We start from the raw sequence: 27,099 nt of genomic DNA, 5'->3' as shown, positions 1-27,099 counted from the left end.
TGAGCCATCTCCACTAAGTCCTCCCTCTTCACCTCCCCCTCAAAATCCCTCAATTGTCATAAGCCACCGGTTCCTTCAGGGACATCAGATAAAATTGGGCCAATTAAACACAATAGCTTGTAACAATAGAGTACACTGCAATAGAGTCTAATTATGAAATTCCATGTTGCAGCTTTCTTTCCATTACTGATCATCAGCCAGATGGAATGTTCACATCAGCACACATTGATCTATAAATTATATTAGTTAATAATTGCATACCGCTATTGGTAGTGCATGAATTCAGTATACAATGATGTAAATAGCAGATAAATTACTGCCAATAGTAACTACTCTACCAAATTTCTCAAGAAGCTTTTCCTACATGAACAGCTTATAATGAGTTTGAATGTAGTTTAAGCTTCAACTTCAGGAAAAAGGATTAAATCTGCGCACGGGTTCATCCAACTGAAGATGATGCTGATTAATGACTATGATGCATCCAATATGGAATTCTTTATTGGTTTAAAGCAAGAAGAATTTGCTTACCATGAGACAATGAAATCTACCATGATTGACCCTAGAGTGGGCCTTTATAAAACAAAAATTGGAGCCTATCAGCTAGAACTTTACTGTTAGAACTAGAAAATTCGGTGATGTTCTTGATTGTGGTTTTCAAGAGGCAGATGTGTCTGGCTCCATATCTTCTGAAGTCGAATGGCCATTGACTTCTTGCTTGACATCCCAGTCGCTGTTCTGCAACGGAGACTCAGACCTCCTCTGTGATCCTGCCCCAAGCCTTCTCTTGTGTTCTGAAATTTTTTATACAGTAAGGAAACCAATTCAAGATCCAAGGGACATACACTTCAAGATAATTATGACAAAGCCTAGTAAGGAAAGATTACTTTTACTAGTAATGGCATGACGAGTTATTGCCAAGAAGTCTTCCCAATTGAATTTCCGAAGTTCTTGCTTCTCCTCCTCAGAAAGCTCAAAGTTAGGTTCCCTTCCGCACATGAAAGCAGCTCTGGATATAAACAAAGGGAATAATAAGTTTAAACATACGTTAATCAATTTTTACAGATAATGCTTACCCAAATCATCAGTAACAAATTATCTCATTTTCCTCTTAGCCTATAGATTTTAGCACACATGAAAATGGCAAAGACCACCATTAATATGTAATAGTTGATTACATGAGAAAACTGGTGTTTCTGCTTGAATGATTTGTGAGCGAGAGAAATAAGTAACATATTTTTGCCTTGGAGTTGTTGAATGATAATTTCAAGGGTGTTTGTACAATGCTAATGTGATGAGGGAAGGTACTCAATGTACCTAGTTCCTTTTCTCTTAATGGATATCTCAGTCAACACAGATTTCCTTTATGTTTTGTCCAAAGAAAAGGGAAAACAGGCATACATAGGTTTAATCTCTTTAGTCAGTGAGAGGAGCTCATTAACCAACTTCGGTTAGAAAATAGAAAGAAAAATAAAAATAAAAATTCTATGATTATTATTGGAGACTCTTTTTTCATATTTTTCAGTTTTCAGCTCACATCAACTGGCATTTGTCTAGCAACAATAATTGAAAAGGTAGATTAACTTCTTATAGAAAATCACTTAAAATATACAAAGGAATCAATAGGTTTAGGTTTAAGGCAAACATGCAACAAGTATTCCAACCATTTGATAAGGTTCCATAGAGCTGACCCCAATGTAAATGGTATTCAGGCATAATTGAGTTGAGTGGAAGTGCAACAAAGACCAATAAAACAATAAAGACTTGAGATTTGTTCAGCTAATTGCACAAGAAGGGGTCATGGTTTTCTGACTTGTGATGGCCTATGAAAGACTCACATCTCCCTCAAGAAGTTTGATACTATTCATTGGACACTAGCACTCCTCAGATACCTTTTGCACTTCTCATAAGCAACAAAAGCTCTAAATACATCTACATCTTTTTAATATTTGTATTTCCAAATGAAATATTAGGTAAATAAAAACTCATAATAATAGTTTGCACAGAAACTAGAAAAATATACAGGCAACAAGTAAATAGAATAAGTGAGACACATTAGTAATTGATCTAGTGGACTCCTTTAATTTTTGTCACCATGAGCTCCATTGAATTGTAAAGGCCAAAATGATGCCTAGTAAGGAAAATATATCACTAACTATTTTTGACATTACCATAAGTCACTGAACCCTACTAGTTGACAGGCCACAACTCACGTTAACTACAAATTTTTTATCAACTGATCAATAAGTTGAGAAAGGAAGTTTTAAGAATGAGACTGATACTTTCAGCCATGTTGCTAACATGACAAAATTTCATTGACAAGTAGAAAATATAGACAACTTCAGCAAGATGAGGTGAGGTACAAAAAAGGATTCTGAAACGATACCATCTTGTTCCTAACTGAGAAAAATTACTTTACTATTATTAGGCTTCCTGCAAATAACAATATGGCCATGCTCAGGTAGGGGAGCCACCTTTCATCGCCTCTCCTACCCCTTTTTCAATTAAAAAAAAAAAAGAAAAAAAGAAAGAAAAAAAGAAAAAAAAAAAAGATGAATTCAGAGAACTACCTGTCATACAAACGGGCAGCCTCTTCTTGCGAACCAACAGTTCCCAAGTGAATTTGTTTCTTATCAACTTTTATTGCTGCCTGCCATTTCATATTTTTGAAATAGACACCTCTCATGAGACATGGTTCTTGGTTTTGAAAATGCTTTCTCCTGTGTCGCTTTCTGCGTTTAATTGGTGGCCCTACAAATAGAAAAATCCGGCAGTAACATAAGTCAAAAGTACAGCATGCGCAAAAACTCCTATATTTTGCACCCAAAAGTTTACAAATAAAGGGCCAAACTCAGATCATATAAGCATCTCACATGCCAGGATGCTATAATGCACAGGGCCAAACTCAGATCGGACTGATCATCTCGGTTCACTCACACATGCAACATGTGCAATATTGGATCTATGTCATTGCGTGATTTTTGTAATGATAATCCTCCAAAATCTATAATTATCCATGAACCAATATTTCCAAATTGTCAAATTTTCATAATTATGAGGTATAAATCTTTATGAATTTATCACGGAAAGAAGCAGTTTACAGTAAGAAAAATAAAGCACTAAATTCTTAAACAATATAGCATTTTCCTGAAAATTCATATGGCATTTTTTTATAAGTAAACAATTCATTAAAAAGCACAAAAGGGGCTTAATCCATGTACATGGGAAGTATACAAGAGATACACCAACAATTAAGATCTAAAATTACAACCATCTAAGTAAATTGACAAAGAAAAAAAATTCTGAAACATTCATTCACTAAAATAAAGATTTGAAGAATAAAAGTTTCAGGTATAAAACAGATATTTCACACCCTTCAATGCTCCTAGCATTTCTCTCTCTCCAAACGCACCACATTAGACAACAAGGGATTGCCTTCCAAATCTCTATACTATTGATGTTGACCAACTGGCCCGGCCAACTTGCTTAAAGCTCAACGACACCACAAGGCATAATCCATTAGACCCCAAAGAGACTGAAAACCATATTTTATAGTTCGCTGGCAATGTCACAATGAAGAAGCAAATTTTCTGTAGTTTCTCTACTTGTCTGGCACATACAACACCAATCAACAACTTTATTCCTTTGTTTCCTCAGGTTATCCGTAGTTAGGATTCTCCCCAGTGCTACTGTCCATAAAATGAAAGCCACTCTAGTTGGGACTTTGGGCATCCAAATACTTTTCTGAGAGAAAGACAAACCTCCTGTAGGATGTAACACTCTTGAGTACGATTCAACTTCAAATACTCTGCATTTAGATGGGTTCCAACATAATTTATCCTCACCACTTCTTCCCAGTTTGGTAGAGTGAATTAGATCCATGAAAGATGTTAGGGAATCCAGCTCCAAAGCTTGCACTGTTCTGAAAAAAGTAATGTCCCAGACGATGTTGTCATCAGAGTTTTGCAAGTAGTCTAACATTGAAGCCTCCTTATTACTCACAATATGAAAATATGAAATAATTCTGGAAAATCCTCCAAATTTTGATCACCACAACATGAATCATGCTAGAATTTGACCATAAAGCCCACACCCACCTCAAAACTAATACAGTGAAAAAATTTCCCCAACCTGTCCTTATAGAACACTAGCCCCCACATGCTACCATATTTTTTACCCACCACCCCTCTCCATAAAGCCTCTCTCCAAAGCATAACGCCAAAACAATTTCCTCGATAGTGCCTGATTAAACAGGATCAAGTTCCTGATGATATGTCTTTCATGACAAATATAATGTGACTAAGTTCATAAAAGATATCGTCTAGAACTACAGATAAATACATCAAATTCACCATTTGATACTTGTAAAATGAGGATGACCATTTGAGAGGAAATTACTAGTTTCTAATATTTTACATTAAAAGACTGCTACGATGATTAAACAGCTTTATATGATGACAGCATACGATATTGTTGTATCTTGATGTTATATCCCCAAAAGAAGAGCTATTCAGTTGGTGTTAAACAATCTTTTACAATAATGCAAAGATTGGGATTCCAATCTTGAGGCATATCTAAAGGATAGTAGCGATGTCCAAATTGTGGCAAAAGTGAGCAAGCAAAAGCCGTAAAAAATTAATGAACAAATGCTCAGTTTCTTCGAAAGAGATATTCAACTAGGAGTTGCAAAGGAAAAAAACAGAAAGAGAGCATATGGGTTGAGAAAAGATTAAAAGCATGCATGCTCTTTGGATGTGAAGTATGGCTAATTCCCTCATCTAAAAAATAAGTACATTTAAAAATAAAAAATAAAAACTCATAAAAATGTTGAGATTATATTAAACCTTGGTCTAGGAGATCCTTGAACTTTTTACCCAAAGAATGAACGCACACCGCAATCATTAAATACTACTAAAAATTGTACTGACACTTTTGCAAACGAAAGGGATTTGAAGAGTTCAAAAGGAGGATTTTTTATGAAGGTAGTCAAGTTTTGAATTCCGTTCCGGAGAGTGTTTTGGATTGGTTACTAGAACGAAATGTTCTAGTACTGGTGTGTACTGGTGCACCGTTTCAGGATTATGCACAGTGTGTATATATATATACATCATTATTAAAAATGTATTACTTATTATTATTATTATTACTACTACTACTACTACTATTGTTAATTTTTTTTAATGGCTATTCTATATTATTAAATTTAAATTATATACATTAATGAATTTAATATAGAGTTTTAGAAAAATTCCTAATAAAGTGATTGGATTAATTATTAAGAAAAGGCAAGTTTGGTTATTTCATAAGTAAACATAGATGTTGGGGGCATTTGTAAACAACGAACCTTCCAAGAAATTTCCAAGTTCCAACTCCTACAACATATTGACTTCTCTCATCTGATCTCATTTCCCTCTTTGTATTTTACTTCTTCTCATCTCACTTTGCTCTCTCAGTTTGAACTTTGAAGTAGGCAGGCAGACCTTCAAAAGAGAAAGTTTGAGACATAACTGTTATTATCAATGCGAGCTTCTCCGTCACAAAACAAGTTCCTCTCCATTTGACAGATTAAGCACGACATCAATGGGCTCATAATTGTTTTTCATTCTCAGAATCTCACTGTGACTCTCTGAATCTATGTTCCCATCTTCTTCTTTTTATTTATTGTATTTTTCTCACCATGCTAATCTCATTTTTTCTCACAATCTGTCATATTTACCCACAAATTCATTTCGGTCAGGAATGCCGGAATCTGGGCAGGAGCACTGGTACAGGCCGGAATAGTCCTGCATTTGGGAAGTTACGGAACAGAGGGGCCTTTTGCACCAATCTAAGCTCGGTAATGGAAAATTGCGGCAGTTCCGACCGGAACAGAACAGAATTCAAAACCTTGTCAAACTATACCAATTTCATCTTGTTCTATAATAATTCTATGTGCCCATTTTTTTTCCTTGTTGCGTGACTTGTATCACCTACCTTCTCCATTATGTCTATCCTTGTCTCAGATCCTTTGGGTGTATACTTTTCCCCCAACATATCATAACCATGGTTTTAAAAACCAGATCAGACTCTTTTCTGGTTCTTTGACTGTTCCAGTTTTTAAAACCATGATCATAACCAAATTATTTGAAAAATAAAATTTAAAAAAAGAAGAAGAAGTTTTTGTGTCTGTTAGGCATTCAGCATGACCATTTAATAGATTATCAAAGAAAATTTGAAAGAAAAGTGCAACATACTGATGCCCCTGTAGAGGCCATGAATGAACAATTTTAAGTCCACTTTGACATAGTTAACTAAGCATATATACAACACATAATTTGCAGAACCAACAAACCTGCAACTGGTTGAATGGGCTGCTCTTTTGATGAGCTTGAACCAGATCCATTTGAAGATCCAGGTCCTATTCTATTCTGGGAAAATTCAAATAAGGTAAAATGTAAGTTTGTAGTATGCATATTGGATATATACAGCTTACTCGTTAGCAATTATATCATTTATATAGAAATTAATGTGCCTGAATTTTTTCAAGACGTTGATTATAAAGAATGTATAATTGAATATCTGATTATTACATGCCAATTTATTCCACCAGAGATAGCAAGAAAGGGTGGATTATAAATTTCCATATACAGAAAATAGATAATTCAAAAACACGCCTCTGTTTACCTTCTAGGTCAAAGTAATTAGGAACTAATGACATGGGTGGAAAACCAAGTCTAGGGCATTGAAATACCAAACCTTTTTATTTTTGACAACTAAACAACGGCGCTGTGACAATCCTATCTAAAAAAAATGTTATACAGAGGAAAATTTTTGCTAAAACAGAATTCCAGCCCACAATGGACTTGCCAAGAGCCTGTGGTGGATTCATCATATCCTGAATATGTACTATGGTACCTTACTACTTACTTAACAGACGGAAGCAATCCATAACATTGCATACTATGCACAAATACAAGAGAGGAAATATAATCATTACTGCCTAAATCTTTCCATTTATATTTAATGAAGGAGTAAATCTTAATGATGAAAAAGATCCTTAACTTTCATTCAGCTAACTAATGGGGGAATGGCAACGTAGCACTTATGATGATCCTATTCCATCTTACTCCTCCCCCCCCCCCCCCCCCCCCCCAAAAAAAAAAAACAATAGATTCCTTCTCAGAGCTCACTTCCTTAAAGATAGCCAAATTTATTATGGAATGATGCATTTATTGTACTTATTCAAGAATTAGATGCAAATGGAGATATTATAATTACTGAATTCTTTTCCATATCACTTCGGTACATTTTTTGCCTAATTCAGAAAATCCTTATAATTTTACCAACCAAGTCATCAAGCTGCAGAGTAAGTTCTTCTACGTTAAATTCTTTTCATTTCTAATTTCTTTTGGGTTGGAGGTTGGAATACCTTACTTCCAGAACTAATCGTTTTGCTTCAATAATCCAAAAACATTTATATAAGTAACCAAGGCAGTGTGATAAAACTAATACGCAGTGCATAAAATTACGGTGGAAGTAACTACGCAATGAAATTTCCGTGTGGTTTTTTTTGTGGACAGCAATACAAATTCCCCTGTGGTGTATATAACACAAACTTCAGACAAAATCTACAAGACATAGCACAGATTGAGAAGAAAAACTCGTATCAAGGCAGACCAACAACAACAACCTCAATGCTCTAGCCTCTATCTCATGCATGTGACTTTTTTTTTTCTTTTAAACAAATGATGCATGTGACTAAATAAATAAGGGCTTGAATTCTTACCCCCACTGGCTGGTTTACATTAGCTGGAGCCACTGGATGCACTCTGACATGATTGGAATTATGAGTAGAAATTTCAGGAGTAATTCCATTGAAAAACCTAGGAAGTGGAGCTATGAATGAACTTTTCCCTGCAGAGGCCAATCAACTTTGGTGAATAAACAAATTATATTACACTAAAACTGTTATTTACTTCTCTATTTCATCAGAATGTAAATGTATTTAGAAGCAGCAACACAAAGAAAGAAAATTGTATTTATATTTAAACTCTAATAAAAAATCATGCTAACTATGAATTGAAATGAAATATCATGCTAGTTAGTCTGAGTTGGGACAAACTGTATAGGGTGAATTCAACAGAAGCACTTAATCATTCCAATGTAGTACATTTTCAATAAAGACTTACCAGAGCATAGTCCCAGAAGCTTGCGTCTTCGTAAGCTCACCATAGTTTGATTCAGATATTCCAATTAATGCACAACAGTTATCTGGACGGCCCTTCTCATATATCACCAAGCTCCTACACTTAAGGCAGAGAAATTATGACAATATGAAACCAAGTTCAGAAGGAAAAATACTTGAAAATGACAACTATTAATAAGGATGAACCACTTTGAATTTAATTAAAACTTTTCTAAAGAAATTATTACAACTTATAAGCACTTATACATTATAAATATGAATAAATATAAAAAATAAAAATAAAAATATGAAGGGTCACAAACAAGTATAGAGAACAACATTAGTTGAGTTTAAAAATAGTCAACATATGATGTGAATTTTTTACTCTATGATGCTGGAGTGGTATAGCAATGTACTTTTGTGGAAATGGATGCAAAGACATTTTGTATATGCTTAATTGGGCAAAACGACAGCTTCCTCCAAATTCATTACAAAACATACACACACAACCAAAAAAAAAAACAGTGGGAGAATATAATGACTTCTGCCTACATATTTTCTCTTACTAGTATTTCGTTTGAAAGCAAGTTTCCAACTTGAATAACTTCAACTAGCAGAAAGCCTAACTCAATATATAAGTCCTTGTTTCTATTTATTTTTCATCTCCTCATCAATCAAATGCTCCATGCATATTATGCATATTGTGTTATACCAGCAGTATTAGTTGATTAATAATTTGCCTATGGCCAAGGATAAGATTAATAGCATTGGCAATTTGAAGCATCACAGTGAATACATGATAATCTTAAGGAGAGAACCTAAATAAATTACTACAGGAAGGAGTAATTCTTCTTTACAAGCCCGATTGCTGTTATTGGCAGGATGTGCGTACAACACCCATTTTCTACTCCTCCTTATGAAAATGTTTCAGATTTAATTGTCATGTAATTGTTGAAACACTCAAACAGGATGAGCAAAGATTAAGGGCAATTTCTCAGAAATCATTACATATATGATTGATCGGTGGGATGAAAGATCAGCCATGGCTATCTTGTAGTGTTAACTCTAGTATCAACTACAATTTCTGAATTCAACTCAACAAGCTATAAAGGAATGGCAGAAAGTTGATATTTAAGGCACTTACTTACAATGCCCCAGATGATATATCTCAAGTACTCAACAACACTACAATACTACAACAGGAAGACATTGATGAAAATATTAACAGTAATTTCCCCTGGAAGGTTCATTTAAAAAAAAAAAAAACCCAGCTTGGCTTCGATTTAAATGCAGGTGAAACAATGACAATGACCCCAACTGCGAATTCCAATCTCATATGGACTAGAATAATAACAAACCAGTACAAACACATAAAAACTATCCCTTTCAGAGCTGCTGAAGTTGGTATCGATTACAAGTTAGCAGAAGGGTAACAAAGCTTCAAACCCAAAAAATAATAAAACAAGTTCAAGAAAACCAAAAACAAAAAAATGCCGACACAAACACCTAAAACACTCATCAAAAGACATGGGATTAGAATTTAAGGAAACCAAAACAAACAATAAAAGATTTCCTTGAGAGAATTTCCTAATCTATGACCTTATAAACCAAAGTCAACCCCACCAACCTACCACCTTTCTTGGAGTTGTTGTTAAAGTAAAGACAAACCCAATTCTCCAAACACTAGCACCCCTCTTGAACAAAGCCAAAAACACAAGATTGAAGAAAACCCAGAAAGCCAAAACATGTAAAAAAAGCAACGTTTCATTGCAGTGAGTGAGTCAAGCGCGTCAACTGGGCAGAATGCTCACGAGCAAAGACCCAGTTGGACAAGTCAAGCATGGACTAACTCCAACCAAAAGCAAGGAACTTTAGAAAAAGGAAACCATTGTTTTGTATTATACCTGAAGAGGAGCGTGGAACCCAAGGAGAATCAAAGAGGGTTGGTGAGGAAAAATCTGGTGCCAAAGGCAAAAAGGATTAGAATTTAGGAAGAGAAGGTAAGGTGGTGGTTTATGTGAAAAAGAGAGATTTTTTATTTATGTCAACTATTTATGTTTTGTTGTGGCTCAATCTCATGCATCTATCTATCTACCACCACCTTTTGTTTTTTTATGTATCTCTTCTTCCCATTGTATATGGAAGGAAAGAAATAAAGAAAGGGTGGTGGTGGAGGTGGTATAATGGGGTGTGGAGAGAGAGAAAGGTTTTTAGAGGTTGAATTAAGAGTAGGGGAACGTATGCATCTGTGTACTTTAGTTGGGTTTTGTTGATTTCCAGTGCTACCCTTTTTAGAGAGCTTCCCAAATATCTATGAGACCATTAGCTAACTTGGATACACTTCCATTTTTACCATTTGGGTCCCTCTCGATTTTTGGCCTTTCTTTTTTGATCATGTTAATAACAAAAAGTTTATATACACATTTTTTTTTTTTAATACAATTGCTAAGATGATTTGTTTTAATTGGTGTATCATAAAAAGGACATCATAGATGATCTTATATAAAAGCGATTACACTAATCATGCATAAATATATTGTTTTAAAAGTTATAAAGTTTGTTGTGTCTCTGGTATTATTGATATAATAATATAAGAAACTCTTGAGATCAGTTCCATAATTATTTTTATTTTTTGATAGGATAATGATTGTTTTAATTAATTGACTAAGACAATAATCAGTTTCCTTCCATTACTGTTTTCTTTAATTAATGGACTAAAAAATGTCTTTGGTGGAAATTTTATGCAAGTAGGATTAATCCTATTCCTAGCTAGTCACCTAATCATTGGATTAGATCTACATATGGATTTATTTATCTAAGTATCACATGAGATATTTACAAAATATAGTGTGATTGTGATTTGTGATATGAATCATATGATATATCGAGTATGTTCTGGCAACTTTCATCTTTAAGAACCATTAAACAGTCAATAATATTTTTCTAGTAATAACTAACAAATAGAGCAAGAATAATCCTTCTCTGTGCAAACAAAACATTTGTTTAACTCTCTCTCTATATACCTTTAATATGGTTCATCACATGCACAAGGCAGATGTATTGCAGTGTGCCCTCCATATCCCCCACATACGTCGGACTAACAAAATAAAATATATATCACATTCAAATCTTGCATAAATAAAATGGTGGAATATTTTATTCCTTTGGTGTTGATGATTGACGAAACTCTTTCTTAATAAGTGGAACCTAACAAATAGAATGTTTAACTTGTTAAATAGGAAGTAGAGCGGAGGCATGATTCAAACTCAAGATCAATTGCACTCATATCATGATAAATTATTAATTATTCCAAAAGTTTAAATTATTAAGTAATGATATATTTAATCATTTAGCCATAATCATAACAAGCCGGTTTTAATTCGAAGACAGTATTATTGAAGGGATTTTAAGAAAAAATATTTATCAATATACCTTATTGAATTGAATTTGTATATGAAAATGGAAGAGGATTGGTATGACTTGTCTTATACTTATTATATTCGATGATATAATTTACCAAAACACTATGAATATCTACATTTCCAAAACTAAGGTATAACGTGGAACCCCAGTGAACGATCTTTTGAATAAGAGAGAGACAAAGAAAGTGAGAGAAAAAAAAATTCCAACTTGTTTTTAGTTATATGGGTGTGTGTGTTAGGCCTTTTTGCAACCTAAACTCGCATTTTTAAAGACTTTAAAAATTGTGTTTCAAATAAACAATACTAAAATGCTCATTTTAAACAAATATCACGTTTTCAAAACACATATTTTAAAACACACAAGTTTTCATAACAGCATGCCTAAACGGTCTTTATATATAGAAAGAGAATGTGTATTTCTAAGAAAACGGAACCTAACCTCTAAGATTGGATATTTAGATAGAAAATAACGCTCAACTTTCAATAACTAACCTTCTCTAATGGATTTCCATGGGTCCGAAATAAAAATCCTCTATTCTCTGATCTTAGCTTGCCACGTGTCTTTTTTTATTTTTATTTCTTATAAAATAATCAAAGTATTTGAACGAAATTAAAATTGACACATAAAGTACTTGGTAGCATATAAAATGAAAGGCTCATAGTGAGATAGAAGATGTTTGCTCCATGGGTTTGATATGAACCTATCTCATTTACACACAAAAAATAAGAAGAAGAAGACAAAGATTGAACTTACTCTATAAAGATTAGCCGTAGTTAATCATCAGCAACATACACAAAAGTTAACAATAACAATTTCCCATTTTAAAAAATTAGCATCTATGAGAGACTGATGCCTTTTAATTGAAATATATATTTAAAATGAAAGAACTTTTGAGATGTCGCAAGGCATATTTATATTTATTTAATTAAATTTCTATTTTAGTTAGCCAAATAAGACCAATTTTTTTTTTCTTGTGGTGGGTCAATTGGTTCACATCAAGAAGGCAATTTTGTTTTATTTATGAATATTTGACAAAAACCATGACTTCTCTAGAAGGGCAAAATTGTCATTTAACAAAAACACAAAGTGCCAACTGCCGTGTATGAGAGTTAATACCATGTTATCTAACTCATTTGACTTTTATATCGGGTGAAGGATAGAGTGGGTATAATAGTAATTGTGAAGGGCAAGACAAAGGATTAGATAAATGATTAATAGTGTGAGCTGGTTGGTAGCGAGTGAGAGAAGAGGCAATGGGCACCGACGAAATGGTGATTGGATGGGCGGCCTGCCATATAAGCTGAAGTGTATGTAGATAATGTCCCGCCAACCCCAACCCTAATGTGTTACCATATTAGTAAACCTCAATAAAAATCCATCCAATCATATTCCAATTTATGGCTTACTTACCAATGTTAGCAAATGATACAATGAAACCAATAATAGCATAAATAGAAATATAAGGTTTAAATCCCATCTCGATCCAAATCAATCGCACTCATATGAATTTTCTTCAACCTTAAAAAGAGGATGGAGTAGGGCAGATCTTACTCACTCGCCTACCCCACCCCACCCCACCCCCCTCCCCTCCCCTCCCCCCACACACATGATTTATCATTATTATATATCCTATTATTATTTTCTAAAACACTCGTGTGTTTTTTCAATGCTCTCATTTGCGGCTTTTCATTTATTATCTCATTTTTCTTACTCTCATCAATGTTAATATCATCTCATTAAAGAAAGACAATATACCTCTACCTTTACCCCGCTTATGTTTTTTCCATCTTGAATATGGCATATGGTGGAAACAATGCACCCATAACCTGACCCTACCCCATTGCCAACCCACAGTGTTGTGCTTCTTTTGTTTCTTGATTGTAGATAATAAGGACTAACTACTTGAGTTTGGTTAGGGATAACTATCAAGTGTTTGTTGCATATATAGGTAATACAATTGTAGGTTTTAATAAATGTGTGATCTTACTTTGACAGTAAAACAAATGAGAAAATTAAAACAAATGAAAAACTATGTTTTAGTAGCTTGCTTAAGCGAAGACAAAGTGCCAATCGGGAAACAAAGTTCTCATTTTGGCGGCTGAGTATTGCTTGAGTGAGATATAACATAAAGGTGAAATTTTGGGGTTAAGCGTTGGTCCATTATCAAAGTGCTTGCTCAAGAGCCATTCAAGTGAGCTCATACGCACTCGAGCCAAACAATTACAATTAGTGACAATACTTTAGAATTTTGCAATAAAAACAAGAGAAATGAAGATTTTTCACCCTTTAACTGTTAGTAAAAACCAATGTAATGTTTTAGAGTGTTTGTATAAACCAAAGTAACCTTTCAAGTGTGTCTTTTCAAAGACAATTCTTTATTTTTTTTAAATAGACTCCATAATTAGTTTTTTTTTTTCCCTCTAGATTTTTGCACACTTTAGAGAAATTCCTATGATTCTCCAAGTTTGTTTCTTAAAGAATCTTGGAGTCAAATTTGTTTGTAACCACGTAGCAAACTCATTTGAGTGAGGACAAATATTGTCTTGAAGAGATAAAATACACCTGTGCCTCCAAGCCCTCAGCTTTTGTGATCACGGTTACCCCATATTCCACAATAGTGTATGGATGTACTAACAGTGAAAGTTGTGGATCTCATGGAGCAAGACAAACGAGACCAAGATTTAAAGTTGAAATGGTCAAAGCTTGAAACAACAAAATTTAAGGAGAACCCAAACAAGCATTGATTCCATATTAACAAAAGATCAATAGCTTAAGCAGTTCCTGCCTGGGAATGTTGCATGGCTCACGTGAGAGCCCTTGATGCAGAACGTCACTGTTTGATGATAATCAAAGCAAACTGTGGGGGATTGACCCGAGCTATAGACAAAGAAGGACTTTGATAGATAGAATAAGGCACTCCTACATAAAAAAGAGGGCTACTTCACCATTAATGGTAACATATGAATTGAAACCTAATTCGATGGGTGTCAATTACCAAAAACAACTAGACCACTAACTCAATCCTGCTTGTCCTCAAAAAGAAGTGAATAGTATTTGTAACCATTCTTGAAATAGCATATACAAAATATATTTTTCTAATCTTTATATCTTAAGAGCATTCAGAAAGTTAGTTATTGTCTTTTTTACTGTCAAAAATATCCCTAATTTAATTAACTTGTCATTATTCTATGGGGTTAAAATAGTAAATCAACAAAAAATTAAAAATATTCATATAAAAGAAAAACTACCCCACGTTCTTATAACTTAAAAATTAAAAAAAAAACTCTATCCACAGTTCCTATCAAAAAAACAAGGGATAATTACACATAACCCACCTGTGGTTAGGGCGAAAATCACTTTGCTTACCCGTGGTTTGAAAAGTATCATTTAACCCACCTGTGGTATGTTTCCGTCAATCTCCGTAACCCACCTCAAGCCCAGCCGTTACAAAAACACCTCTTAACACCAAAACACAACATAACGCGAATCAAAACACCCAAAACTCATAAACTTTTCAAGAAGAGAGACTTGTGGTGAGATCAACGTATTCTTCGTGGTTTTTAGATCTCTTTTTCAACCTGTCCCGGCTCGGTGGTTTCATGTCGTCACGGTGGCTCGAACTTTATGTCTCTTTCCTCCCAAAACAAAAAATAAAGCAAAAATGCAAGAGAAACAAAATCAAAAAGTGGTATTTATTTCTCTCTCCATTCACACAAATTTTAAACATGAAGAACATACCCAAAAAAAATTAAAAGCCTAACCCCATTGCCTCCCTCAACCCAAGAGCCGCACTCCTATCCTATACCAGTGAAAAAAAAAAACCTCAAAACCCACAGCACAGTCACACAAACTTTCCCACAACTCTTGCTTTTCTTCAGTTTTCATAGAAACAAATGGTTCCAAACCCAGCATCACTCACCCGCAAATCCCTACTCTCTTTCAGTTTCATGGGGTTTTCTCGCAGACCCATTTCGCATTCCACCCGAATTCCCACAAACCCAGTTCGGATCAGTGGGTTTCGTACTTGTTCTTCGTGCCACTCTTACTCTCACCCGTTGAGTTCTAGCCATGGAGCCGAGTTTAAGAATTTGGGCTGTTCTGAAATGCTATTTGGGCAACTGGGTTTTGATCATTTTCTAGTTTCTATAGTTTCGAATGGTGGGTCGGGTGGCTATGGAGGTTCTGGTGGGAGAGGTGAAGGTAGTGATGGTGGTGATGGTGGTGCTGGCAGCAGTTTATGTTGTTAATGGTTCCCAAATGTAGTTTATGTTATGCTTTTTGGTTTCCAATCTTTTTTTTTTTTTTTTTTTTAAAAATTCGAGGAGTTAGCCAAAGGGTTGAGTGAGGCAATAGGGAAAACTTCTATCTTTCTTTTCTCTCTATTGTGAACCCATAACCACTGGCCACTATGATTTCTGCCAAAAAAAAAATAAAGCACACCCAAATGCAAAAACCAACAAAACCCACAAATGGTGACACAAAACCACCAAATGGAGAGCCACAACTCATTAATGGCGAGAAAATTTGTAACCACTTATGGAGAGCCAGAACCACCGTAATGAGATTAAACCACCAGGCCAGGACAGGCTGAAAAAGAGATATAAAATCCACGAAGAACACGTTGATCTCACCACAAGTCTCTCTCTTGAAAAGTTTATGAGTTTTGGGTGTTTTGATTCGCGTTATGTTGTGTTTTGGTGTTAAGAGGTATTTTTGTAACGGCTGGGCTTGAGGTGGGTTACAGAGATTGACGGAAATATACCACAGGTGGGTTAAGTGATACTTTTCAAACCGCGGGTAGGCAAATTGATTTTCGCCATAACCACAGATGAGTTATGTGTAATTATCCCAAAAAACAAAAACTATCCATTCTTATGAGATATATATATATATATATATATATAAAACTACCCACGTCACGTTAAAAAAAAAAAAGAAAAAAAAAAAAAAAAACTTATCTATGCATGAAGCATATGATGAGACTAATATATTTTAACTCACCTGTATATCAAAATAGATCTTGAAGTTATTTTAAATCTTGATAATAATCAGTGAATAGTTATTTACTATAAATATATCAATCTTATTATTACACATGGAATAAATATATATTTTTTTAAAAGTTTTAGTCATAACTGACAAAACCTGCTGGATTAGATAGGGTCAGTTTTTGTGCATTAGTGGTTTGGCTGCACACTCATCCTAAGAATCTAGCTAGCAAGCTTACAAAAGGTATCCATGGGCCATGGGTCGGGCCAAAAATGTTGACCCAGGCCTGGCCCTACCTAACATTGGGCCTAAGATTGTTTAGCCCAAATGTAGGAAAGCCGGCAGCCGCCCCCATCTTGAAATAAAAGAGGACAAGAGAATGAGTAAATGAGTAATTAGGGTTTTCCTTTGCTGTTTGTGTTGAGACTTTGGAAGCGGAATTATTTTCAATTTTGCTGTGTTAACCGAACAATACAATACAATTCAAGACAATGATTTACGACGTGAACTCACCACTCTTTCGATCCTTCCTCAGCCAGAAGGGTGGCTCTTCTGACAAGAGGTCTTTTTCTCAATTCTCCTTCTCTTTCCATACACATACATATATATTTTTTGTGTATATATGTATTTTGGTTTGTCCTTGTTTCCATTGCTCTGGTGTTCTGATTGCTTTGTATATATTGGGTTTGATTATTTCGAAGCTTTTGACAAATGGGTTGTAATTTGTTTTGTATTTAGACTCACTTTTAGAAGAATAACTTTGGGAAAACTCATTGTTAAAAAAATTTGGATTTTTTTTTTTATAGTAAGCCTAATAATATTTGTGTTTGTACTTAGTGCCTCCTTGTGTTTGTTCTGTTGACAAAAGGGGTTGTTTTGTGGCCACCTTGTGGAAAATAGCTTTCTCTAGAAAGGAAAAAATCACACTCTCCCATGTTTTTCTTTCTGCACATATTGGAAAATAGGACCTGGTTTGGGAGAATGTTATATATAGAATTATAGTATAAACAACATTTAATTGGTAAAGGAAATTCACTCGTGGGTCGTTGGATTGCTTGGGTGTAGGACTTTGTCTTTGTGAATTAGAATAAAGTTTGTTGTTTGTTGTTGTGTGTATGTTATTGAGTCCATCTTCAATAATTAAACGGAATGGATATTACATGAGAACAGGAATCACATGACTCACAGCCTGAGTCTTGATAACTTTTGACATCAAACAAACTCCTTTTAATTTAGAAGGTTTCTGATTTCCAAATTGAAACCGAGGTGGTTCAACCATACATGATACATCACAGAGAGTCATGTTCATCATTGGCATTGTAGTGCTTTCATCTCAGAATGTTACAATTGGTCACTTAAAATTGATTATTCTCTTATAATTTGCATTTGATCTCTGAATACTGCAATGCCGAGGACAGCATCCTCTAGAAGTTTTTCTGTAGTTATCCAAAATGTGTTGTTATTGATTGTTTCCTCACTTCCTGTGCCTAATACCCTGCTACACCCCTGCCCCTCCGGGTCTCTTCCTTTTCCCATGATACTTTTTGTTGTTCAGTGTACCTGTTAACAAAATCCGTACATATATGCATATGATTGTTTGCCTCTAAGATTTTTGCTTTTGGGTTCAGTCTTGACTTTTGTGTTGAGGCTCTCCAACTTGTGATTTTTTTTTTTTTAATATAGGGTGCAGCATACTCTGGTATATTCTTGTGATTTTAGGTTTATGCGTTAGTTTGTTCTTTCAAGTCCACCTCACAAATATTATAAGTTCAACTAAAGCAGAGATCTACAACACAAAGGTGCTTTACCATATGTATTTCTTAATCACTTCTTGCTTTTTTAACACAAGAAGTTCATCCCATCCCCACTTCATCTCTTGCCTGATATGAGTACCTGACACCCTGATAGATTGGGAGAATTTTGTGGATTGAGGTTTTGTAAGTTTAGAAGAAAAAAAGGGTCAGGATTCAAGATTAATTTGGTTTTGGTAGGAAAGGGGAAATATTTGATTCAGGGTTGCAAAAATGGTGAGAAGAAACTGGGATTGAATATGTATACAAGTTGTGAACAATAGCATGTGGCCAGTTATGTAAACAGTGACATAATGGAAGGCGTTTTGCAAGGGAGAAAGAACACACTATGATCAATTTTCCTCAATACTCAAAACACTAAGTTTTTCTATTATTCAACTCTCACATTTCTTTGACTATGTTGAGCACAAATATATAAGGACTCTTTTTTGTACTGGTAGTATTTGGACTCCTACTTTGACCTGTAAACTCTAAGCTCAGTAAGGTAATAAAAGATTAATAGAATCTGTCTCAACATTCTAAAGTCTATATTTACCTATTTTGCTAGGTTAATTCTATCCGTGAATGAAATTATGGTTTCGTGCCTGCCCCTTGGTTACAAACTAGCCATCTGCTTAAAATGAAAACCCAAATTTAAATCTGTTTTAACCTAGATACTTATAAACTTATCAAAAAAAAAAGATACTTATAATTACACCTTCAAAACCATACTACTATTGCTTTAATTGGACTTCACACAGTGGCCCAGTAAAATAAAATTTGATAGGATGAAATTGCAAATATGTATTAGCAGTTAGCTTATTCTTATATTTCTGGAATAGTTAGTTTGGGAACAACTTATTTATCATGTGAATATGTATGAGCAGTCGATAAAAAATATGTTTGGTGAGATATTTATTTATTGTCTTATGCCAATGCTAACCTTTTCATTTGGATCTCCTCCCTCTTTGTGTGTTGAATGTTCAGTTCTCTCTACATCCATTTAAGTTCTTGGTTTTGTTGTCAATATTAATGCATGTGTTAGACAACCTATTTGGTGTATGCGACATCCACATATATGGACATTGCTCTTTTTTTTTTTGTCCAATTTGTTAAATTGGTTGATTTATTTGTCAACTTTAATAGTGCATGTTCTTAATCTTGATCCTCTATGAAGTTTCTAATTTATGGATATTACTTATTTTGGGATTTTTAGGAAAATGGAAGAGCAGAAACCAAAGGAACAGAGACCCAAAGCAAGCGAGAATAAGCCTATCATGACAGAGTGATATCTACTTGGGCTATCATGTTTAAACGGGTTAGGATGCTAGATGTTTTAAGGACCATTATAAAGGTCGGTTATTACTTGTTTAAACCATGGTTATGACTTACTTGAATATGGATGTTAATTTGGTTTTGTAATGGTCTCTACTTGATTATGGATGGTTATGACTTTGCTTTTGAGCATGTAATGGTCTCTGCTTGAATATGGATGTTATTTTGGTTTTGTAATGGCCACAGTTCTTCTTTGAAGATATAATCCATTCGCTTGTTTTCCACTCTCCCTTTAAAAAGTTCTTTGGCTTTCTCTTTGTTGTGGAATTATCTCTGGGACAGGTATTTGACTTAAAAAAGAGAAAGATTAAAGGTAGATGATTGTGCCTTTGTTTGTTAAGATGCTGAAATTGTCAACAATAGGCCCTACTTGTGATGATTATATTATAATCATTCCAACATGGCTTTTAAGGTGGGGTTGAGCTAAAGGAATGGGGTCGCACCCTATTTCAGTTTTGGTAGGATCAGTTTCTTGTAAATGAGTCTGGGAAGTATAGTGATGCCACTCAAGCTATGGTGGATTAATAAATGCCCAAGTGTCCTTTGGATCCCAATTCTGATATGAGCCCTTGCCTCGTTTGGCCATGCTGCTCTTGAAAGAATACCTATGGTTAAAAAGATAAACCCTAGACTAATAATATGATAACTCTGTTGATCCAATTGTTGAATCAATTGAGACTTATAATAATTGTTAGAAGAAATAAAAGGGGTGCCCCATAAATTATTGTTTCTTTCATTGATGTATTGGATCTCACCAAGGGAAATTGACTCATTATTGCTTTTAAAAGTTCTGATTATTTTTCTAAATGTAGTGGCCTTGTCTTTTGATTTTCTCTATAATATAAAATACTGAAGAATTCATATTTTTGCTAGAAAAGTATTTGAAATATTAAAGGAAACTAATAGCAAGTGCACCACAAATCTTGCAGGAACCTCATACTCTTGTTGTGGACATAGCACTTCTTTTATATATATATATTGACATTGATTGATTAGTAATATTAAGAGAATCTTGTTCATCATCTGGCATATTTTTAGAGGCTTTTGGGAGGGAAAGAAATTTGCTTATCATGCAAAGTGCTAACATGAATACAAAATAATCTGATAAATTAATTTTGATTATATTTTGTATAGTTGATGATTCTTAGTAGTTTTAGGGGAGAAATGTTGTGTCAATGATGAAATTCTTATTATGATTGTGTGTCATATTCTCTCTTTCCTTGAACAACTAAGTTCTCATTTAGTATTATCCTATTATTGTAGGAAGTAGTAGTTAGACTTTTTGCGATATAGAGTTTTAATCGAAAAGCATTTTAGTGTTTTGAGTGTATGACAAATTACAATAAATAGTGTGCTTCAAATTTTAGATTTATAAAGCAGGAGCGGTGAATCACTTATTTATAGAGTTTTTTCATAAAAATTCCAAATTTCAACTTTAACCTTAAAGTTGTTAGCTTTATCTCTTAAAATGTTTTAGCAAAATTTGCCAAACATTGGACCCCTCTAAAAGCAAACTAGTAAAGGCCTTAAATCAGAGCTTCCACTATGTTTATGTTTGGAGAAATAAAGAGGGTTGGAGGAAGCTGAGGGAGAGGGGAAAAGATCCCTTTGTTTGGTGGAGGAAAAGGGGGAGGAGGGGGGTTGGGCAACCAACCAAATCCGTCCAAAAGTGGGTGGATTGGTAGGGGAGAGTTAAATTTCAATTTTGTTAGGTTAGTATTCTTTTTTAACCTCACTATATAGTATATACCAGTTAAATATAGTATAAGTAAACTAGATACAACCATGCTCCTCAGTACAAAAACAGGGCTGCATTATTTGCGCTTAAAAACGTATCCAATTATATAATACAATACAATTATAGAGTAAACACACACACACACACATATATATGTGTATATATATATATATATATATATATATATATTCTTAAAGAAAAACATGTTACAATCAAAACCCTTGCCAGAATTTTGATATCCTCCAAACCTGCATCAAGCTTCCATTTAGAATACCCAGAATTCCTTTGCAGCAGGTCCATGCATATACCAAGAGCCTCCCCCAAGCCATCATTAGTTTATCTATTCACTATTTGATGCAGTTTTTTCAACGTAGCCCCTTTCTGGTTTGCTCCAATCCTCCTTCACCAGCATTTTGCCAACCTCGTTATCCTTACACCAATCCAGCAAGTGCTCCTCAAACAGTTAAGCCATCTTTTCTGGTAAAGAAACTTGCTTATTCTCCAATACCACTCAAGTCCTTAATGAAAATGTCATACCCAATGCACAAGTCTCTTACTTCTGAAGTGGTTGATAGGCAATCCTAACTCCAATCTCGGAGAAGCTGAGTCATGAGCAACCACTGTGACCATGGTAAACTAAATTCAATGAAACAGAGAAAACGGGTGCTGCTTAAAACAAACAGAACAAGTAACTGCAAAAAAAAAAAAAAAAAAAACAGTCTTAACACAATGATCAGAACAGCTTGAAAACTTCTTTTTACTTTATCTGTTCCTTTTTTGACTCTCTTCATCCCTACTACCAAACATTAAACCAAGTAAACATTATATTTTATTTGGATGGCAAGTACTTTATATCAAAAGCGATAAGTCGTAGTTTCGAGTCTAGAAATCACCCTAAAAAAATGGGGATAAAACTGTGTCAATCACCTCTCCTATACCTTATAAAAATGGTAGTTTTGTGCACTGAGTACAATCTTTATAAAGCAAATTTCTTTACCTTGCTACTTAATTTAGATTTTACCCTTTCTTTTCTTCAGCATTTACAATAAGTTAAAGCAAAATTCTGCCGACATAGACCAAGTATATTGATGACATTGATACTCTCGTCAAATGATATGGGATAGAAAATCTGCCAAAGCTTCCATTGACACCCTGATTACAAACCCAAAAGAGTCGCAACAGACATGTGGGACCGTTGAGAGGTGAAAAAGCCAGGGACCGTGGGGTGCATGCATGGCATGCACTTGAGTGGCCATGAGTGCCCTCCCATGTGCTATCTATCTTCATTCCTAGCACCTCACTCACCTCTTTGTCTCCTATTATCACTCCTAAATGTGTGCCACCCACACCTCTTTTTTCTAGTTATATATATACAGATTTTGGGTTTATAGATTTTTTTTTTTTTAGAATACTAAGTATTTTTAACACATATACACGGGGAGAGGGGAGAAGGTTTTTTTAAAGAAACTTATAGTGGTGTATATCCAAAATGGTCTAAATTTTGGATACACATGCTTTAAACCTTTTAAACTCACACTCACTTTCCAATATGGGATTAACCCATTATTTTTTCTTTTTAGAATATTATGGTTATGTTTGGTAACGGTTTTTGTTTTATATTTTCAAAAACTTGTTTTTGGGAATATAAAGAAAAAACAATTTTCATGTATTTTTGAAATAAAAAACATGTTTGGTTTGCTGAAATTAAAAATATCGTTTTTTGAAGAAAAAAAAAAAAAAATACTAAAATATGTTGTTACTAGGATTTGAACTCTAATGTTAACTTATTAAATGAGACATGTTCATTAAATTAAATGGGTGTTTTAATTGATTTTTGAAAATTAGAAATTGAAAACAACCTTTTGCATGTTTTCATTGGTAACAGTTTTTGTTTTATATTTTCAAAAACTTGTTTTTGGGAATATAAAGAAAAAAAAAAATTTCTTGTATTTTTGAAATAAAAAACATGTTGGGTTAGCTGAAATTAAAAAGATCGTTTTTTGAAGAAAAAATAAAAAAACAAAAAAGTTTTTTAGTCTTAAAAATAGAAAATTGTTTTTGGAAACAGAAAATAAGGGGAAAAAAAAAAAAAACAGTTATCAAACATACCCTAAGTATTTTTAACACACGTATTTTTAACACACACACACGGGGAAATGAGAGAAGATTTTTTTAAAGAAACTTACAGAGGTATATATCCAAAATGGCCTAACATTTGAATACACAACACATGCTTTAAATCTCTTAAACTTACACTCATTTTTCAATATGAGATTTAACTTGTTAGTTTTTCTTTTGAGAATACTAAGTATTTTTAACACACACACATGGGTTTATAGATATTAAGAGTTATATACGAAGACATTGATATAACATGATGTGACTCTATCTTTTGTTAACCTAAAAGTTTAAGTCAATGAATTTAAGTCCAACTATATTATATTAATTATTTGTGAGTAATTATTGAGTACTTTCATAATATCATAAATGAATACTTTCCACTATCACATAATTGTGGGTCTCACTAATTAAATTTATGGTGGAACTCATAATTCATGTGAGAGGAGACAGTATACATTTATGGTACTCCCGGAGTATTTAATAATTTTCCATTATTTGTTATTGTTATTTGACATGAGACTTAACAACTTTAACAAACAATAGCGTATCATACTTGAAAATTTTCAAAGTATGAATGGATGGTTATTTATTGGATTAGGTGGAGTTAAAATAAAAATTTTAATGTTAGAAATTATGTTGTAATCAGCATATAAAGGGCTACAGCTAGTTTCTAGTAACGGTAAAAAGCTAATATGATGGGTTGTAAATGAAGGTAGTTTTTGTCTTCTTGTATATGCGTTTGATGGTGTCCCTATCTAATTCAAAGTAAATTTGGATAGGTTTTGACAAATTTGACAATAGCGTTACCGCATTAGCACTTTAGCAGGCCGTTGGGAAAGCAAGATTGGAGGAATGTCCATATCTCAAACATGTCACACCCCTTGAGTAATCTAGGTTGTAAACTGAGGGTCTTGACTCTTTGATTGCTCTAGTACTTTCAATTTTGGCCCAGAGATCAAACTTTTTCTAATTAATGGGCATAATATTTTATAAAAGTGATTAAGAAGGTTCCAAACATCAAGAACATGTTAACAAAACTGTATAAGAGGTTTCCCTAAATAATTGCCAGACACTAATCAGAAAGTCTGTTAGCCAAATTGATCTTGATATGATGTACCATATTGAAAAATCCTCTAATTTTTGATAAGCAAAATCATACCAAAAGAATTAGATGACTGATATGCCTTAAATGGTTTGTTATCTGTGGAAAGTGTAGAGTGTTATTTACACATCTTCAATGTATCTGTGGAAAGTGTAGAGTGTTATTTACACATCTTCAATGTATATACAACAACCAACAACTAAGCCTTAAACCCCAATATCTTTCTTGTGAAAAAGCAAGTAGCCTTAATCCCAATTTCTTTCATGTGAAAAAAGCAAGTAGTACGACATGAAGCTGCAACATTCTCCATTTCTGTATCTAATGGTATAAACTTCCTAAAAAGTTGTTCCTTGGATATAATTGAATTTATGGGATTCCATACAATTATCAAATAGGAATTGGTAGGTCGTTTATGCAAATCAAAACAAAAAAGAGAAGAAAAAGAAAAAGAAAACTTGGTGGTTATGGATAGACAAGGAAAAAAAATGATGTTTCTAAAGTAGCTTTTTCTTTCTAGTGGTAGTTAGTCTAGTCTCCCTCTCTCTCTCTCTCCTTAAGTCTCTCCCCTTTATTCACGGCGTTCTCACATCCAATTTTCATACTTTTCTCTTCCATTACTATAACAGAAACAAACAAGAAGAAAAGTTTCACTCATCTCCATTCCAAACCATTCCTTCACATTCTCTTTTAGAAGAGAGAAACCAAGAGAGAAAATGTCTGAGTTTTCTTTCACATCAAGCACCTCCAAGAAGACTGAATTCTCTAGTCTTCTCCTCTCTGACTTGTTCCATATTTGTTTCCTCATTCTCTCTCACCCTCTTTACTTCTCTTACTTCATCTTCTTCTCCCCATATCTTCTCAAGCTCCTATCTTTCCTCTCTCCTCTCTTCATCACCACTTTTCTTCTCCTCCTCCTCGTTCTTCTCACGGTCTCTCCAAACCTTGTCCAAGAAAACTCTCACTCTGAATTGTCTGAATATTCCAAGGTTGGTTTTCTTGTTACAACATACCAAGCTGTTTTACAAGGGTTGCAGCCTAAAGTGGATGATGAAATTGAAAACTTCCAACAATTTGAGGAATTTGAAGTATATAAGATTGTGTTTGACACGTCAAGTTTCGAATTTAGAGAGGACCCAGATGAAGTTCTGGAGTTGGAAGTCAAAGAAGTTTGCTCAACGGTCCTTGAAGCACCTGTTGAAAAGAGATTAGAATGCTTTTTGCAAGAAAAGGAGGAACAAGAAAATATGTTAGGTGAAAAAGAAGAGAAAGAAGAGAAAGAAGTCAAACAACAAGGCGCAGAGTCCTATAAAGTTGAAGAAGAAGAGGGAAAAGAAAAACCAACCGCGTTGATGAGAAGCGGATCCAATGCAGTGCATAATAAAGTAAATGACACCAAAGTGAGCTCCCAAAGACTAGGTGAAGGTAATTTGATTCCTAATAGTTCACCAGTTGTGGAGACTTACGAAACATTGTGTTCCAATCTTGGAAATTTTGGTTCAATGAGAAAAGAGAAAGAGTGGAGGAGGACATTGGCATGCAAGCTTTTCGAGGAGAGACACAATGTGGAAGGAGGTGAAGGGATGGATTTGCTCTGGGAGACATATGAGACTGATTCGAACAAACTGCAGGCGAAAAGCAACGCAAAGAAGGGGAAGAAAAGCGGGGTTGAGTACAATGAAGACGACGATGAGGACGAGGAAGAAGTGGACGGGCAATTGTGCTGCTTACAGGCTTTGAAGTTCTCAGCAGGGAAGATGAACTTAGGAATGGGAAGGCCTAATCTTGTCAAGATTTCCAAGGCCCTCAAAGGGATTGGATGGTTGCACAATGTCACCAGGCATGGCAAGAAGGGGTACCATTAAATTAGATTTTACTTTGTTAATGTTAAATTGGCAATAGCAAATATGTGTATTTGGTTCAAAATCACAAGTAAATATGGCCTTTTGTTTTACATTATAGTGATGGTTTTTCTTCCCTTCAATTTGGGGACAGTGTGCCAAAAATAAATAAATATAGGGAAAAAAAAAATAAAAAATATCTCAAACAGTTCAAAGCTTGTTTCATATTAGGTTCCAAAAAATTTTAATTTTGTCAATTAAAGTCTCAAAATTTTGACATTGATTCGATTGAGTCACTCTCCATCTTTGTTATTCATTTTCGTTATGGTGGGGCAGTAATGGAGTAGATAAAATAGGAAAACGATTGACAAAATTTGCGTCTCAACCAAGTCAATTTTGAATTTCTGACAATCATTTTCTTTTTCTACCCTCTATGTTCAATAGTTTTATTTCTTGTTTTTCTCTATTTTGTTACTGTCCAGAATAACAAATATGAACATAAGTTTTAAACTTGAAACGATTTCATAAACTTGAGACTTTAAGTAACAAATTAAAAACTTAAACCTTAATCTGAAATATGAGATTAAGAGTGCCTTTTTATG

At 34.1% G+C, this 27,099-nt stretch overlaps 3 protein-coding genes and 1 pseudogene across 6 annotated transcripts; 2 read left to right on the top strand and 2 right to left on the bottom strand.

Annotated features, from left to right (window-relative positions):
* The window catches only part of LOC126701211 (ethylene-responsive transcription factor-like protein At4g13040), a 102,294-nt pseudogene extending 96,959 nt beyond the window's left edge, over positions 1-5,335 (bottom strand).
* LOC126699111 (ethylene-responsive transcription factor-like protein At4g13040) lies at positions 142-10,378 on the bottom strand. Of its 4 annotated transcripts, none has more exons than XM_050396691.1 (7): positions 10,066-10,378; positions 8,166-8,284; positions 7,763-7,890; positions 6,329-6,404; positions 2,568-2,748; positions 885-1,006; positions 142-791 (listed from the first exon to the last, which is right to left on the bottom strand). In XM_050396691.1, exons 2-7 carry the CDS (start codon positions 8,206-8,208, stop codon positions 655-657), a joined length of 687 nt encoding a protein of 228 aa, XP_050252648.1. In that variant the 5' UTR covers positions 8,209-8,284; positions 10,066-10,378; the 3' UTR covers positions 142-654. The 4 variants fall into 4 exon arrangements, with proteins under 4 accessions (XP_050252648.1, XP_050252649.1, XP_050252650.1 ...); XM_050396692.1 differs by having other exon boundaries at positions 8,166-8,279; XM_050396693.1 differs by lacking the exon at positions 10,066-10,378 and adding an exon at positions 9,793-10,008 and having other exon boundaries at positions 8,166-8,279.
* A 6,568-nt stretch (positions 10,379-16,946) lies between these two features.
* LOC126699110 (wound-induced basic protein) lies at positions 16,947-19,922 on the top strand. The gene is made up of 2 exons (XM_050396690.1): positions 16,947-17,135; positions 19,580-19,922. The coding sequence occupies exons 1-2, from the start codon at positions 17,065-17,067 to the stop codon at positions 19,650-19,652; spliced, it is 144 nt and encodes a 47-aa protein (XP_050252647.1). The 5' UTR covers positions 16,947-17,064; the 3' UTR covers positions 19,653-19,922.
* Positions 19,923-25,163: 5,241 nt separating this feature from the next.
* On the top strand, positions 25,164-26,610 carry LOC126699109 (uncharacterized). The gene has a single exon (XM_050396689.1). The coding sequence runs from the start codon at positions 25,373-25,375 to the stop codon at positions 26,519-26,521; it is 1,149 nt and encodes a 382-aa protein (XP_050252646.1). The 5' UTR covers positions 25,164-25,372; the 3' UTR covers positions 26,522-26,610.
* The last annotated feature ends 489 nt before the right edge of the window (positions 26,611-27,099 follow it).

This window comes from Quercus robur, chromosome 9, assembly GCF_932294415.1.
Source record: "Quercus robur chromosome 9, dhQueRobu3.1, whole genome shotgun sequence".
NCBI lineage: Eukaryota > Viridiplantae > Streptophyta > Magnoliopsida > Fagales > Fagaceae > Quercus > Quercus robur.
This window is presented reverse-complemented; position numbering and strand designations above follow the sequence as displayed.